Source organism: Lepidochelys kempii, chromosome 2, assembly GCF_965140265.1.
Source record: "Lepidochelys kempii isolate rLepKem1 chromosome 2, rLepKem1.hap2, whole genome shotgun sequence".
In the NCBI taxonomy this organism is placed as follows: Eukaryota; Metazoa; Chordata; order Testudines; family Cheloniidae; genus Lepidochelys; species Lepidochelys kempii.
Window position 1 is genome coordinate 232,684,238 of NC_133257.1, and position 18,030 is coordinate 232,702,267.

Consider the following 18,030-nt stretch of genomic DNA (forward strand, 5'->3'; position numbering starts at 1 on the left):
TTCAATGAGGATTTAATTAAGACACAGTTTATCATGCATCCACATTTTCTATCCAATACTGAGAAAAGCAGCTTGAAACAATAGTTAACTGTGTCGTAATTACTTTTCTCATTTTAACCAACAATAAATAATTTTTTGTCTCCAGTCTACTGACAATTCTCAGAACCATAGTGTAGTACTTCAAATTCTTTTGTAGTTAAAAGAAAAGAAAAGAAACCTGAACTGCAACAAATGCATTTTCTATTAATTTTTATTAACCATCATTAAACACTATTAATTGAGAAAAACAGTAATTAAAGTCCTGGCAGGATCTAATCTTCACCATGTCCAGCCGATGGCAAGGAGATGCTGAATTAGAAGAACTACAATTTGGACTACAGTATGTGGCAAATTAGATGGTAAGTAGCATTATGTTTAAAGGGAATTTGCTGCAGGTGATAAAGAAACATTAGTAACATGCACATATGAAATGCAGTATGATGATTCAAGAGGCAAGCTATTTCCCTTTTACAGAAAGGACTATGATAATTTGCTTAATAACTTTATTCAGCTTCCTACTTTCCCCATAACACCACCCTGTGTCCCCTTTTAAAATACAAACAATAACAACAAATTAAGGGGTCCAATTTAAATGTGGAAAAGAAAGGGGCTAGAAAGGAAGGTAACACACATAAGTCCAACGTAAGTGAGAATTAAAGGCATCTTGAACTCTGTTAAACAGTGGAACATGAGAACGGATATCCTCTCATACAAGACCCAAGGCTTGCATGCCGTAAAGGGCTTTAAAAATAACAGTGCCAATTTAAAGTCAGATTATAAAGAACTCAGGGTGAACATAATATGATCACAGTATCTCAAGCCATGAACAATCATGCCATTGCACTCTGACAGAGTATCTGTGTTGACAGCCTTGCAAGGAAGGAAAGGGAATAACCCAGCCTTGTAGTCACAAGGTCATGAGCTGCTGTCACAAGGTCACCTTAGGGTAAAACTGCAAGCCACACAAAGTCACTGAAACCCACTTATGTTGGACTTATACATATTACCTTCATTTCCAGTCCCTTTCCTTTCTACATGGTAATGAGCAAATTTGGGTCTGAAACCTCTGAGTGCATGTACTTGGGCATGTATTTACATTTATACACACACACACAGGTTTTCAAGTACAACTTTGTTCATTACCAAGTGAATACACTAATCTATTTCCATATTTGCATGAATAATAGCTCCTCCCTAAACAGTCATGCAAACAAAAAGTACTTTGCACAAACGTTTAAAAAAAAAGCAAATGTAAAGAACTATGAATATGGTTGGATCCAAAAGCAAACTGGAATATTCACTGAGCTCTGTTCCCAAACTTTGAGCAGGTGCTGCCAGAAGTGAATGAAGACAATCCCCCGAGAAACCCTTCACAGCTGTGTGTCTCCCCTGTAACCAAAAAGGGTCAAGAGGTTCTGGCACGATTCCTAGAATGAAGATGTATAGTGATAGGGGAAATTTTCTCCCTGAGTACTGTAGAACTTTTCTAGTAATAGTGAAAATTCAATTATGGTGAAGGTTTGGGGGGATTAAAAAAATTCACTTTGAACCTGATCCAATACCCATAAAAGCCAATAAAAACACATCCAATGATTTCAGTGAGCATTGGATCAGGCCCAAAATGCGGGTTCCATTTTAGTATATTAATAGGGAGAATTCCCTTTGAAATTATATTGGTTCTGGACCATTGCATTTCTTATAATAATATCATACAGAAATCATTATCCTTTGAAAGCTTCACATATCTCAGTGAAAATCTAACACAGTCTTTCAGCAAAAGCAACATCTTTGAACAATTACAGGGTCTGAAACCTCATTTTAATTCATTTATTCATCTTAGCCCCTAAACCTTCACAGAAAAATCAAAGAAAGATATCTCCACAATATTTATCAACTGATTAACAGCAGCAACAGCCACCATGACCACCAATGATACACTTTTCAATAGTAATTCCTTTCTAATTAAAACAAATAGTTTATCAACACTGTTCAGGGTATTTTTTTGCCTTTATAACAGCAATCATATCTAGAAATAAGTAGTACGGAAACAATAAATGGATTTCAGGTCAGCCTAATGCTTCATTTTTACTTTGGCTTTTACCTGACTTCACAGGTATTGTGTCATATACAGTACATTTCCAAACAAAAACACATGGGTAACCATCAGTACCTTTGATAAAAATATTAATAGTCTGTACTACCTCTTAAGATAATTTGATGTTACTGGGTAATCACCTTACTGGCTTCTCTTAAGGCTATATCCAATATTCAGCCCACACCAAGATTTAAGTATTCCCACACAGTGTTCGGGCAAAAGAGAAGATTTGACCCTGTCAAGCTGCATTCTCTTCCCAGCATAGCAGCTCCTAAACATTCCAGATGTACCATTTTTCTAGCGGCCATCTATTCTTTCCTAATAAATGTCCTCCAGTAATGAATTTTCTGCATCCTCTATACTCTAGTTTCTGCATGTATTAATCTCATAAGGTCAACATACTTATTCACCTTGGATAATAATGCTACGATAAGTTTATGCACCATGTTACAATACAAGATGAACCAGCCCGCACTTTGCAGTCCTACTAATCAATCAATTGCCAAAACATCCCAGCCTAGAGTTGGCTGGAAAGATTATTTTAGAGGCAAATCACCATCTCCTATATAATGGGCTGTTTTGCTGTTAGTCACCATATATATTTAGTCCATGAAGGAGAGCTGTCACTCTGTGTCTAATCAAAAACAGAACCCCAATTAGTGCACAGTTGCAAAGTTCCTCCTGGGATTCAAGTTTCCAGGAGGGGCACCGCAATAAATACAAACTCAAGCTCAAAGCTTCACTTTCATAATTCACTCAGGGGGGCCAGATCCTCAGCTGACATAAAGCTGATATTACTTCAGTGAAGCCAACAGAGCTACTCCAATTTATGCCCACTACGGATCTGATCCAAGGTGTTCATGCCAAATGCAGACATACATTATATTTCTAAAACAACTCATTTGGAATTTGTTAATTGAGTGCCTTCATGAGATTCTGTAACATTTTAATGGAGTTTCCTCATACACATATTCCTGGGGCCCATTTATATTCTTTTGTATGTTTTAATCTATTGAGTAGGCACCCAGAACCTAGGATGGGCACCTATAGCTACATTTTATAAATCTGAAGAAATAAGAATAATACAAATAAAACCTTTAGAAGAAAGCAATATAATTGAAGGACACAAATGGTTACAGTCACTTACATCACTTATATTTTCAGTGCATCTTCTGGCCAGTTCCATGTTTCTGTCCTCAATAACAGGCTTAAGGAACACCTATAAAGGAAAGGGAAAGCATTTCAATATCAGTAAACTAAAACAGTGAAAAAAGAAGTGAGCACCTTTTCAAAGTTATCACTGCCACCCACCCTTTCTTCTTCCTCCTCCTCGCTTTCATCTTCCCTGAAATCCTGAAGGACAGGCATTCTTATTTTTTAATATTTTTGAAAAACAAGGGGGTAAAAATTGAAAAAGCCCACTGCTGCAGCAAATGGTTTATGTTCTACCACTTGTCGAGGGTGTATGCTTCTCTGGTGTCCTTCATTAAACTTAACCTTACCAAGGCTTCTTCCTTATTTAGACAGCACTTGAAAGTCTTTATCTGAACAATTCGGTGTGAGTGAACTAAAAGGCATTACAGATGGCCTTGCTAACTCAGCTAATACTTTCTTACAGATAAAGTATAATTAAATGACCTATTCAAATAAACTATTCCTAAATGTCTAAGACACATTTAATTAAAGCACTGTAATTCAGTAACTATGTAAGATAAATGATTTAATGAAATCAACGGGCTAAAACGGGTGCCATGAAGCCTAAGATTATGGGGAAACTATCTAGTTCTAACATTTAAGATATCACAGACTCCAAACCAGCTGTCACAAATCTTTTTCACTCAGTCGAAATAAAGTTCATACAGAAAAAGCACACACACCTCTAGTTTTCTACTAGAGAGAGTCTGGACAATTCACATTTGCTTTATGAAATGTAATTTCAGAATGTAATACATGTTACTTTTGGTGCACTTAATAAATGGACACAAATCAGACATCAAGAATTATAACATTCAAAAACCAGTTGGAGAACTTCAACCTCCCTGGACACTCAATTACAGACTTAAAAGTCGCAATTATTCAACAAAAAAACCTTCAAAAACAGACTCCAATGAGAAATTGCAGAACTGGAATTAATTTGTAAACTGGACACCATTAAATCAGGCTTGAATAAAGACTTGGAGTGGATGAGTCATTACACAAACTAAAAACTATTTCCCCATGATAATTTTCCCCCTACTGTTACTCACACCTTCTTGTCAACTGTTTGAAATGGGCCATCCTGATTATCACTACAAACTTTTTTTTTCTCCTGCTGATAATAGCCCACCTTACTCAATTACTCTCATTAGAGTTGGTATCGCAACCCCCATTTTTTCATGTTCTGTGTGTGTGTGTATATATATATCTTCCTACTGTATTTTCCACTGTATGCATCTGATGAAGTGGGCTTTAGCCCATGAAAGCTTATGCTCAAATAAATTTGTTAGTCTCTACGGTGCCACAAGTACTCCTCGTTCTTTTTCCTGAAAATGTTTTTATATTAAACTTTATACATTCTTAAAATGCTTCATGCATTATGTCAGCTAAAGTAATATACATGCATACATACACACACATACCAACACTCTACAGAAGATAACATACCATGATCATACAGATAATACAAGTTCCTTAAAAGCCTGTGTAACTATTCACACTTAAAGTCTGTCAAGATTTGTAGTCTCAGAACCAACCTTTGCTGTATAAATTCATGAGCTCAGCTCTGTTGGAATGGAAGCTGCCTTATTGCTTGTGGAAATCAGTTCACTTGTTGTTCTGTGAGAATGTATTGAATGTAGGGCTGTTGATTAATTGCAGTTATCTCATGGGATAAACTCAAAAAAATGAATTACGATTAACAAATTAATCGCAATTTATCACAGTTTTAATCACACTGCTAAACAATAGAATACCAACTGAAATGTATTAAATATGTTGGGTGTTTTTCTACATTTTTCTATACATTGTATTCTGTGTTGTAATTGAAATCAAAGTGTATATTATTTTTATTACAAATTTTTGCACTGTAAAACCAATAAACAAAAGAAATAGTATTTTTCAATTCACCTCATACAAATACTGTAGTGCAATCTCTTTGTTGTGAACGTGCAACTTACAAATGTAGATTTTTTTTTACATAACTGCACTCTAAAAACAAAACAATGTAAAACTCCAGAGCCTACAAGTCCACTCAGTCCTACTTCTTGTTCAGCCAATTACTAAACCAAACAAGTTTATTTACATTTACAGGAGACGCTGCTGCCCTCTTCTTATTTATAATGTCACCTGAAAGTGAGAACAGGCATTCGCATGGCATTTTTGTAGCCGGCGTTGCAAGGTATTCATGTGCCAGATATGCTAAACATTTGTATGTCCCTTCATGCTTCGGCCACCATTCCAGAGGACATGCTTCCATGCTGATGACACTCGTTATAAAAATTATGCGTTACTCAATTTGTGACTGAACTCCTTGGGGGAGAATTGTATGTCCCGTGCTCTGTTTTACCCGCATTCTGCCATATATTTCATGTTATAGTAGTCTTGCACGATGACCCAACACATGTTGTTCATTTTAAGAATGCTTTCACTGCAGATTTGACAAAACACAAAGAAGGTACGATGTGAGATTTCTAAAGATAGCTACAACACTCAACCCAAGATTTAAGAATCTGAAGTGCCTTCCAAAATCTGAGAGGGACACGGTCTGGAGCATGCTCTCAGAAATCTTAAAAGAGCAACACTCCAATGCAGAATCTACAGAACCCGAACCACCAAAAAAGAAAATCAACCTTCTGCTGGTGGCATCTGACTTGGATAATGAAAATGAACATACGTCGGCCCGCACTGCTTTGGATTGTTATTGAGCAGAAGCAAGAAGGGACATATGAATCTTTAGTGCTTCAGGCCTGTAAATATCGTGTGATACCAGCCACAACAGTGCCATGAGAACACCTGTTCTCACTTTCAGGTGACATTGTAAACAAGAAGCAGGCAGCATTATCTCCTGCAAATGTAAACAAACTTGTTTGTCTGAGCGATTGGCTGAACAAGAAGTAGAACTGAGTGGACTTGTAGACTCTAAAATTTTACATTGTTTTATTTTTGAATGCAGTTTTTTTTACATAACTCTACATTTGTAAGTTCAACTTTCACGATAAAGAGATTGCACTACAGTACTTGTATTAGGTGAACTGAAAAATACTATTTCTTTTGGTTTTTTTACTGTGCAAATACTTGTAATCAAAAATAAATACAAAGTGAGCACTGTACACTTTGTATTCTGTGTTAACTGAAATCAATATATTTGAAAATGTAGAAAACATCCAAAAATATTTAAATGGTATTCTATTATTAACAGTGTGATTAATCGTGATTAATTTTTTTTAATCACTTGACAACCCTAATTGTAAGGTTCTTATTTAAAGTAAGAAAGCTAACTGGATTGACAATCATTCTAAACATGACATTCTTTTCCTAATTCTAGCACATCACATCACAACTTTGTACTGCATCCCAAAAAGTGATCCACTGCTGTGGAACCTGCACCCAGGCAAAATTGCAGGGGTCCATGTTAGTAGATTCTCATGTGTTATTGGAGCCTGTATCTACACAGAAAACATAGGGAATGTGTAATTTTTAATGTAAAATTCCCAAAATACCAAAAAATAGTTGTGACTAACATATGCCTCCCATTTGCTGTCTGGAAGAGAAGCACTTAATTAGAAAAAGATATGAAAACAGACAGAACATTTGTGATTGAATAAAAAGTATTCATTAAGGTTGTTTGGGTTTTTTTTAATTTTTGAGAAAAACAGACAGCTCTCCACTTACTGTAACCCAGAGACAAAAGGCACTTACACATTAATAATACACAAGGGTTTCAAATGACTTTTATCCTGCTGTTTTAACAGATAAGCTCCTACATTTTAAGAGTGACAGTGATGGTAGGTGCCCAAATTGAGACCCATATGGACCGATTTCCAGGGGGGTTGCACATCCACACCTCCCACTGACTTCTTTTGGAGCTGTAGGTACTTAGCACCTCTCAAATTTAGGCCCAAAAATCTCTGAAATTGGGCACTCAAAACAACTGGCCACTTCTGCAAATGTTGGTCATAATAAATGCCTTTCTGAGCAACTACATGACATGGCAATTCGCTTTTCTGGTATACAGAGCACTTGGTAAAGACAATAGAAATGCAGCACAGCAATGAATCATGGACTTTTTGTGCTGATACCAAAGTGAAACGTTGAAGAATGGAAATATCTCTGCATTGTAAAATAAATATTTTAATCCTAAGGGTTTTTAAAATTTCCTTGTTCCCCCCATATTCAATATATTTGGCAAGAAAAAGATGTAAAAAAATAATTAAAAGACAGAGGGGGAGATATTAATAATTGCCCAGAAGAATTGCTAAATTTTGCAAAGATCCAGCGTGGGCTTTCTCCTGGGAAGAGCTGCTATTTTTCAATCGGAAGTCAAATGGTCAAAAATTACAAATTCTGAACTGCTTGGCTGTTTAGGTTATTTAAAAGGTTATTATTACAGTTAACATTAGAGTTATGATGCAACAATAATTACATATTAATTGTGGTTTTCTTGCCTATTATACCCATGAGCAAAATTAAACCAATTTAGAAAAAAATCCCACTTTTTTGTAATTTTTCACTGTAAATTATTGTGGACCAGGCATAACTAGTTATTCAAAAGTATTACCTTGTTTAATCTGTGTGTTTGCAGTGTTGTTGTAGCCATGTTGGTTCCAGGATATTAGAAAGACAAGGTGGGTGAGGTAATATCTTTTATTGGACCAACTTCTGTTGGTGAAAAAGATAAGCTTTCAAGCTAGACAGAGCTGTTAGTCCAGGCCTGAAGAAGAGCTCCATGTTGCTCGAAAGCTGGTTTCTTTCACCAACAGAAGTTGGTCCAATAAAAGATATTACCTCACTAATATCTTGGGACCAAAACAGCTAGAATAACATTGCAAACAAGGTGAAGTGGGCCATTAACACCTTTATAGTCCAAGGACATAAAAGGGGTGTGTGTGGATTGTTGCAATAAGATATAAATTAGTGTCTTTATTAAGACTGTCATAAATATAAAGGGAAGGGTAAACCCCTTTGAAATCCCTCCTGGCCAGGGGAAAACTCCTCTCACCTGTAAAGGGTTAAGAAGCTAAAGGTAACCTCGCTGGCACCTGACCAAAATGACTAATGAGGAGACAAGATACTTTCAAAAGCTGGGAGGAGGGAGAGAAACAAAGGGTCTGTGTCTGTCTTTATGCTGTCTTTGCCGGGGATAGACCAGGAATGGAGTCTTAGAACTTTTAGTAAGTAATCTAGCTAGGTATGCGTTAGATTATGATTTCTTTAAATGGCTGAGAAAAGAATTGTGCTGAATAGAATAACTATTTCTGTCTTTGTATCTTTTTTGTAACTTAAGGTTTTGCCTAGAGGGGTTCTCTATGTTTTGAATTTAATTACCCTGTAAGGTATCTACCATCCTGATTTTACAGAGGTGATTACTTTACTTCTATTTACTTCTATTTCTATTAAAAGTCTTCTTGTAAGAAAATTGAATGCTTTTTCATTGTTCTCAGATCCAAGGGTTTGGGTCTGTGGTCACCTATGCAAATTGGTGAGGCTTTTTATCCAACATTTCCCAGGAAAGGGGGGGTGCAAGTGTTGGGAGGATTGTTCATTGTTCTTAAGATCCAAGGGTCTGGGTCTGTAGTCACTTAGGCAAATTGGTGAGGCTTTTTACCAAACCTTGTCCAGGAAGTGGGGTGCAAGGTTTTGGGAAGTATTTTGGAGGGAAAGACGTTTCCAAACAGCTCTTCCCCAGTAACCAGTATTTGTTTGGTGGTGGTAGCGGCCAATCCAAGGACAAAGGGTGGAATATTTTGTACCTTGGGGAACTTTTTGACCTAAGCTGGTAAAGATAAACTTAGGAGGTTTTCATGCAGGTCCCCACATCTGTACCCTAGCGTTCAGAGTGGGAGAGGAACCTTGACAAAGACCATCTAGAAAAGATATTAATTTAAGCTCCCACACTTATCTTTTGAAGGTATTGTGCGGGTTTCCTTTGAGGATGAGAACTGAGAGGTCAGATATGGAATGATTGTTTTGTGAAAAGTATTCACCCACAGGTGATGTGGTGTTTTTCTCTTTTATCATTTTTCTTTATGAGTTCAATGATTGTCTGGTTTCACCCACATAGTTGTTATTGGGGCATTTAGTGCACTGTCTGAGGTACATCACATGTGATAGGCATGTGTAGGACCCTTGGATCTTGAAAGGTGTGTTGTGGGGGGTATTAATCATTGTAGCAGTGGAGATAAGTCTGCAGGTTTTACATCTGTTGTTATGGCAGGGTCTGTTGCTGCTTTGAGTTGGGGGTCCTGGTCTATAAGGAGCTTGCTTCTGATGATCAACTGGGTGAGGCAGGGGGGTGGTTTGGAGGCCAGAAGAGTTCTTTCAGGAAGTATGGGTTGTAATTATTTCATAATATGCCTTATTGATTCCATTGTAGGAGTGGTAGGTGCCAACTTGAGTGTGTGGTCAAAGGGTGGGTTTTTTCCTGTGTTGAAGCAGGTTCTCTAGGAGTATTTGGGTAGCCCATTTCATGATGTGGTCTGCTTCTCTGGTAGAGCGTCTTTGGTAAAGGTGGTTTTAAGTATGTTAAGGTGTGTATTCCAGACTTTCTCATCAGAGCATATTCTGTGGTATCTCAGGGCCTGGCTGTAGATAACAGATTTCTTGGTGTGTTTGGGGTGATTACTGGTAAGTGTGATGATCTGTGAATTTTTTTGTATATAGTCATTTGTACGGTTCCATTGTTGAAGCTGAACGTGGTATCCAGGAAGTTGATGCTAGTATGGGAACGTTTTAGAGAGTTTTGGATGGATGGATGGAAGGCGGTTATTGAAATTGCACGTATATCTCACGTATATCACGTATATCATTGGTTTCATGGTGTATTTGTCCAGAAATTCTTCCTCAATGTGGCCCATGAGGAGGTTGGCATATTGGGGAGCCATTATTGTACCCAGGGCTGTTCCCAGGATTTGGACAAAGTGTTTTTTGTTGAGTATAAAATTGTAACGGGTGAGGATGAAGTGGATGAGTTTGGCAATGTGTAAACACATTTAAAACTGCCTTCATCAAACAAGGAAACTCCACCAAAGAAGTAGATCACATAATGGAACAGGCTACCCAAATTCACCCAGGAAATTAAGGATGTCATCAAATCCTTCGCCAACAACTCTAAGAAACTCTACACCTCATCCTCAGTAAATCCACCCAAGGCACCTTCTGCATGCTTCCCAAGATACACAAACACGGGAACCCAGGCAGACCTATCATATCTGCCCATGGCACTCTTACTGAAGGAATAGCAGGACGCATAGAAAACATCCTCAACCCACTCACCGCATAAAAGGCCACCTTCTTCCAGAAACTCCACAGCATTAGCAAACTCCTTCAGAACACCATCCTTTCCACCATGGATGTCCCCTTTGTACACACCGACATACCTCACAACAATGGTATTGCTGCCTGCCTCAAATATCTACAAGACAATTGACCACACTCAGATATCCATCCCAAGCACATTGCCAAACTCATTTTTAATTGTTTATCTGAAATCCATACTGAAATCCATACTGTTTCTTTAGATAACACTAAATCAGTTTTTGTTTGAACAATGCAAAATTTTCTCTATTAAAGTATTCTTGTTGAAATAGTAACAATGAACTGTGAACAATGATGAAGATAAAATCCAAGGTTTCATATGACTTGATTTGAGAAGCTGTGTACAAAAGAAATGATTTAAGAAGCAAAAGAAACTCTCAAAGAATTGCTAGTTCATGCAGCATTTTTATGTACATCAGATATTTGATTAAATCCTATAAAAATGCAAAATACATTTGTCAGCATATAGAGATATGTTACCAAGTATACTACATCGTTACTAAATCAGATGTTTGCCCCTGTGACATATGATAGAAGAAGAAATATATATTTTTCAGCAGTTCAGAGGAAAGACATTTTTATCATCTTGTCACTGTTGTCATGACAACTATATACCCTAGTTAAGTAGAGTGTTTGTAAGAATCCAACCTTCCCTTGCCTAATTATTACGAGCTATTACATTTTTCGTGCATATTCTCCTGTTCCCTAGATCAACACTGAAGAATCATTAAATTGCTCTGTGGAATTACAACCACAAGCTTAATTATAGCTTATGTGGTCCAGAGAGCCCTGGGTACAAGGTTCTTTGCTATGTTAAAGCCATTTCAACACAGGATTATTACACCTTTATTTCTAACTCAGTGCAACTGTATTATGAAACATTTTGTTTATAATATTTAGTACATTAAAACAAATTATTTTGTTACACAGGGCAGCTTTATGGAAAGAATGAGCTGTATGTAATCAGATTCTATCTTTTTAATATTTTGTATAATTTTGGAATGTACATTAAACATATCATGTAGCTGGCCTTCGGCAACAATGCTAAATTATTACAGCATTGTTGGGGTGTGATTGTCTTAATGAGCCATCCAGAAAAAACAGGTTAAGTTGGAAGTCTAACTAGAAAAGCTCTGTGTTTGCATTTTAATTCCTTCTTAGAGGAGAAAGTGTTTCCTGAATGCATGGAATATGTGTAACATCAGGGTTTTTTTAAAAAAATCTTGTTGGCACAGCTCATTGTTTAGAAAAAAGTATTTTTCTAACTGAAAATCATGTATAGATCAGGCATATAGCAGTTTTAAAAGACCTGGTCTTTTTCAGACTAGTACGATTTTATGTTTAGCTTTCGCTAAGGTTGAAGATATTTAGAAATGTATATTACCGACATACTTTTACCATCCATAGGTGGTGACTTGCTTATCTTTTCTTCCTAAAAGGTATTATGGTCCTGATACATATTTGCATCATCAGAGTCTCCACATTAAAGATCCTTGTGAAGTTTCCCTTATCACAGTCTCTATCTTTATCTTTTCTGTTTTAGGAAGTCTTCTGAAGACAAGTAAGCATATTGTCTGTATACCAAGAAGATAACTATGATTTTAAATAACTGTTAATAATGATAGATTAACATTAGCAGTATAAATCACTTCAACATATAGAGTCATTTACTTGAGCATCATTATAACTGGAAATGTTCCACAGTAGTACTGCTTTCAAATATATGTACATGTGAGGTTACAGCTGCCATTTTTTCATGAAAGTTCATTTTCATCTGATACCATGGGCTGAATCTGGCAAAAAAAATTGCTACATGACTCTAATGAAGACATAGAAACTCTGAAAAAGTCCAATTAAAACCCTGCCGGCAAACTCTTTCTGCTGATTAGCTCTATGAGTGAAGAGATCTGGATAGTAGCTCAGGCACTTATTGAGTCAGAGTGACAAAGCAGATTTTCATGTGTCAGTTGTGTTGCTACACTCTCTACTCCAGTTAATGTGTGACTTAAGTAAAATATTAGAATATTCAAACAGAACAAATACAGCCAGTCAAGAAAAACATTCCCAACAAAGTCCAAGAGGAGGAAACCATGTATGGCTTGAAATCATGTATGGCTTAAGCTTCTTGAAGAAAAGTTACAAAATGAGTGAGGGTTACAAGCTGGTGGGTCTAATTATAACAGAAACAAAATTTACAGGTAAAGCGCTAATTTTCCCTTTGTGCTTCATGGAGTCCATCAGTTAGGCAATTGGGTTCTAAATAGCAGTGGCACAAGAAAATTCATGGGAGAAACATATCCAACATAGATGCCCTAGATCCCAGAGACTAATGCACTGAAAACACTGCTGCTGGAGGGCCAATCAGTTGAAGTTCCCATATCAAGTCCACAATGTTTATGTGTATGATAGGGATTCCCGGATGGCAGTCAGGTACATCTTTTCTAAAATGACAGATTATCTTAAACCCTATTTGAGTGTGCTCTGACTGAAAGGGGAAAGGGGACATCTTCTGCTTTATAAGATTAGCAAAAAAACCCTGTCTGTTTGCATTAGCTCCAGTAATCCTTTCTTTTTGATGGGATCTGCAAACAAATTCAGTGTTATTAGCCCTGAAAGATACCAAGGTGAGATTCTTGAGTCCTCATTATCCTGAATGTCATAGCTTTTCCTTAGAAGAAAGTGGATCGGAACAAGATGCAGATTTTGTGAAGGAAAGGTGTTAGATGCAGTACCTGACCTTCCTTTTTTGCTTAGTTTGAATAGATTTAGAAGAAGAGGAGCTAGAGCAGGTGTAGTCAATAGGCAGACTGCGGGCCAAATCTGGACCGCCAGATGCTTTTGAATGGACCCCAAAATCTTTTTATTTATTCTTAATTATTTTTATTTGTTAATTATTTTCTCTGTAGTCTAGACCTTGATTAGACCTTAACCAAGAAATTTGGACCTTGACAAAAAATAACTGACTACCCCTGAGCTAGAGTCCATATTCAGTTCCTCTTTCTGCTTCTGATGTACAGGATGTGGCTGATTCATCTTCCATGAAAACCTCTTTGAGCAGCCAAGTCAAGTGAACATTTAATTTTCTAGCCCATTTTTGAGAAGCATGAAGCCTGGAGGGTTTTTAACTTCTTGTGTAGAGCAAGCTGAAAAAAATTCTGGTGAGTTGCCATCCCCTCAAACAGGATGGAGCTCTGTCAAAACCAGAGACCTTAGGAGAACGAAATCTCTGGATTTCACAGGTGGATCAGAGGAATTTGTTGAGACCACTGTGATATACAGAGTAGCTGCCGTGTTAGTCTGTATTCTCAAAAAGAAAAGGAGGACTTGTGGCACCTTAGAGACTAACAAATTTATTTGAGCATAAGCGTTCGTGAGCTACAGCTCACTTCATCGGATGCATTCAGTGGAAAATACAGTGAGAAGATTTATATACATAGAGAACATGAAACAATGGGTGTTACCATACACACTGTAACGAGAGTGATCATTTAAGGTGAGCTACTATCAGCAGGAGAGCGGGGCGGAGGGGAAGAACCTTTTGTAGAGATAATCAAGGTGGGCCATTTCCAGCAGTTGACAAGAACGTCTGAGGAACAGTGCGGGTTGGAGGGGGGGAATAAACATGGGGAAATAGTTTTACTTTGTGTAATGATCCATCCACTCCCAGTCTCTATTCAAGACTACGTTAATTGTATCCAGTTTGCAAATTAATTCCAATTCAGCAGTCTCTCATTGGAGTCTGTTTTGATGTTGTTTTGTTGAAGAATTGTAACTTTTAGGTCTGTAATCAAGTGACCAGAGAGACTGAAGTGTTCTCCAACTGGTTTTCGAATGTTATAATTCTTGACGTCTGATTTGTGTCCATTTATTCTTTTACATAGAGACTGTCCAGTCTGACCAATGTACATGGCAGAGGGGCATTGCTGGCACATGATGGCATATATCACATTGGTAGATGTGCAGGTAAACGAGCCTCTGATAGCTTGGCTGATGTGATTAGGCCCTATGATGGTGTCCCCTGAATAGATATGTGGACACAGTTGGCAACGGGCTTTGTTGCAAGGATAGGTTCCTGGGTTAGTGGTTCTGTTGTGTGGTGTGTGGTTGCTGGTGAATATTTGCTTCAGGTTGGGGGGCTGTCTGTAAGCAAGGACTGGCCTGTCTCCCAAAATCTGTGTACTTCTCTTCAGTGAGAACGGAACTGAAAATGCCACACTCATTTCAGGGAAAACCGTGGGTTGATTTTGAACTAGATCCCCAATGAAAGTGAGAGAATATGAATTACTCTTCTTTTATTGAATTTTAAGTGGAGCATTGCAAATAGTGCAGTATTCACAACCTAAAGTGTTGTTTCTGTGCTGATCAAGTATCCCTACACAACTCAGCGGAAGTATTTTGGCCCTTAACCTCCTACACCCCTGCTAGTCAAGTCCTGGGTCTCTCCTGTGCAAAGTCCTAGAATATGAAGTTGAAGAGAGTTGTCACATTTCATGCCTTCTCCTGGGCAAGCCCAACTGCTGCTGTTTTGTGAAGTAGTGTCACAATGTGCTCATTCCTTCAACTCAAAGATATTTGGGGTTGTGGCCAAAAGTGGTGTTAGGGAATCTTGTGAGCAAACCTGCCAAATTGATGATATCACATGCTTAACGACAGGGCGGAGAGACTAACTGTGATAAAATACTTTGTGTATTATGGACAAGAATGAGACCACCAAACAAATTTTTATTTACAAACTATTTTGAGTCCAAGTCTTCAGATGTGTAGGACTCATGATTTACCTGCAATCTACTCCCCAAATGAGCATCTTTTCGAAAAAGATGATGTCTGGTAGTGGAGCAGTGAGGTGGCAAGGTGCCAGACACCCAAAACAAATTCTTTGACAGAAAATATTGGGTAGACAAATGGGCAAATAATGGGTGTAAGTATTTGGAGATTGACAAATCTGTTTTAGTAGTATATAAACCATATAATTCACTTGCTAAAATGGTAAAACATAAGTTACTATTTGTGTACAATTTATAAGCAATATAAGGTAAAGACCTGAAATGGGTGCAAGTCATTTGCTGCAAATACTGTAGCTCTATAGTAAATCTAGCAGAGACCCAATTATTTTAACTTTGCTGTATATGCTTCAACAAAATAACAAGAGTTCTTCAGACTAAATTTAATCAAGTAGGGAATTGAGATTTAACAGCTTTATACACGATAGCTGTAAATTGGGGTTTGGAGCAGTGCAACTTTTCCTTATAACATTTCAATGGGTTAGTATTGTTTACTGCCCTAAAAAATACATTTTCCTTTTTTTATGTGCACACAACTCCCATTGATTTTATTGAGAGTTATATGCAGCAAGAAGAATAGAATCTGATTTTGCAATGGCATGATGCATGTATGAAAAGCATTGTGGTACACACCACTTACTAGGTCCGTAAGAGTAAATGCCAGGATTTTTTTGCTTGTTTGTTTTTTAAATCCCTGTGCAATTGAGTTGTGCTAAATCAGTGGTGATTTTATGCCAGAAAGTCTGTCTGTGGATTGCAGTATTTATGGTGGAAAGTGTTATCTTAACTGGGCACGTTGTGAGTGCACATTTTTGTGGTTAAACTGTGGGAAAACAACCTTTATGATCATTTTAGTGATATAATAAACAGTGTCAGGGTTTAATTCAGGCTTTATTTCAAGTTAGTATCTCTAGTTGGGCTGTTTTTTACTAGAGCAAAAATAAGAGCCACATAAATGACAGCTGCCGCATCACACATACTAACTAATCCTAGCTTATTAATATACCTTACAGAAATAACTTTAACTGTTATTGACTACCATCCTGCAAGGAACTAACAAAACCCCTCCATATTTTAAACTATGCAGTCTTCATTTTCCTCAACAAGTCTCTCTGAGCTGTATCTGAATGAGCTTAGCTGCCAAAGAGTTGCTTCTCTGTCACTTTGTTGGTTGACACATTATGCAGCAGAGCCCTGTGTTTTTAGCGGGTGGCCTGCATCTGATAGTGTCTGCCTCGAGCCATCTGTCCCCTGGAGATTGCCACACTGGATAGATCTGTATTATATTATAGCTGTGATAGCGTGTAGTGGCATGATTTTCCCTCCACTCCCTTAGAAAATGTAACTTTGGCATCTATTTCCTCAATATGACTAGCCATGAAACCCTTCCTCCATTCTCTAGATGTGTGGCTGATGGAAGTCTGCTGAAAGGCCCAGCACATTTGAATGAGCTAGGCACTATAAAAACTATGGTTGATCCTGTACCTTCAGAAATAAAAACAAATACGTGTAAGTAAATCAACTCATGATTGTGCTAAAGAAAAAAGTCATAGGCGAGGGGAGGCTCTGCCTCCCCTGGTGCTACCGCAGCCACGAGAACCCCAGTTGCAGGGTTTGGGGGGGAAGTTTTTGATTTATTATGCCCCATGCAGGTTCCAGGGTGGCTGAGGAGGCGGGAGATTACTGATGAACCCGGGAAGCTGAGTAGCAGATACCGCCTCCTCAGCCACACTGGAACCTGTATAGGGCATATGAAAAGCTTCTTTGGAGGCGCGTAAGAGGCTTTTCCCTGCAGCGGCTTGGGGTCTGGAGAGGGGAGGTGCTGCTGGCCCAGGGCTTCTCTGGGCAGGTGGTGGGGGCCCTGAGGTCTTCAGTTGGCCCAGGGCTCCTCCAGCCGAGAGTAGGGGGCGCTCAGAGCTCCTCTGGGCAGGGGGGTCTCAGAGCTCTGGGGCGCCAGATGCAGTGGGGAGGGACAAGGAGTCTCAGGACTCTGGCCACAGGGGAGGTGGGCATGTAAGGTGTGGAGCCTCCCAAAGGGGGGCTCCACCCACACCCGTGATTTTGCTGTATCATTTACAAAACAAAAATTACATAAAACCATTCTACTTTATCAAAAATATAATTTACTTTTACATTAGAGTATCTCAAAGAAGTACTTTTAAAGTTTTTAATTATTTCTTTTTCAAAACAATGTTGGACACAGGAGTGGCAATTTACTTCAATATAACTTTTTGGGGACTGGTTTATATAAATTCCTAGGACCAGATTATCTCATCCTCACTAGGCCTCACTAGGAGGCGGGGGAGGCCTCACTGTTTGTGGCATATGCAGGCCTAGTGACCGGAAGATGGCTCAACTGTCCTTGACTCCATGCAGCCTCACATCCGTCTGCTCCGAGAAGAACCCACTTCCATCGAAGGGAAGATCCTGGATGGAGGACTGCACCTCCTGGGACAGACCCACAGATTGCAGACAGGAACTGCGCCTCATCACTGCAGCCAAGGTGACGACCCCGGCTGCCGAATCAGCTGCATCCCAGGCCATCTGGAGGGAGCTCCTGGCCACTGTAGTACACTCCTTCAAGATGTCTGTAAACTCCTGGCC

The 18,030-nt window shown here is 38.4% G+C and overlaps 1 protein-coding gene across 14 annotated transcripts in view; it reads right to left on the bottom strand.

The window, feature by feature from the left end:
* The window catches only part of NEBL (nebulette), a 427,388-nt gene that overhangs the window by 144,008 nt on the left and 265,350 nt on the right, over window positions 1-18,030 (bottom strand). For 8 of the 14 annotated variants that reach the window (XM_073334197.1, XM_073334194.1, XM_073334192.1 and 5 more), the window contains 2 exons: window positions 10,604-10,742; window positions 3,282-3,353 (listed from right to left, as the gene is read on the bottom strand). The exons of 2 other annotated variants lie outside the window; for them this stretch is intronic. In XM_073334197.1, the coding sequence (XP_073190298.1) occupies window positions 3,282-3,353; window positions 10,604-10,642 (111 nt within the window). In that variant the 5' untranslated portion in view covers window positions 10,643-10,742. Of the gene's footprint in view, window positions 1-3,281; window positions 3,354-3,445; window positions 3,518-10,603; window positions 10,743-18,030 lie in introns of those variants that run through there. 4 more of the 14 variants (XM_073334199.1, XM_073334187.1, XM_073334188.1 and 1 more) reach the window with 1 other exon arrangement.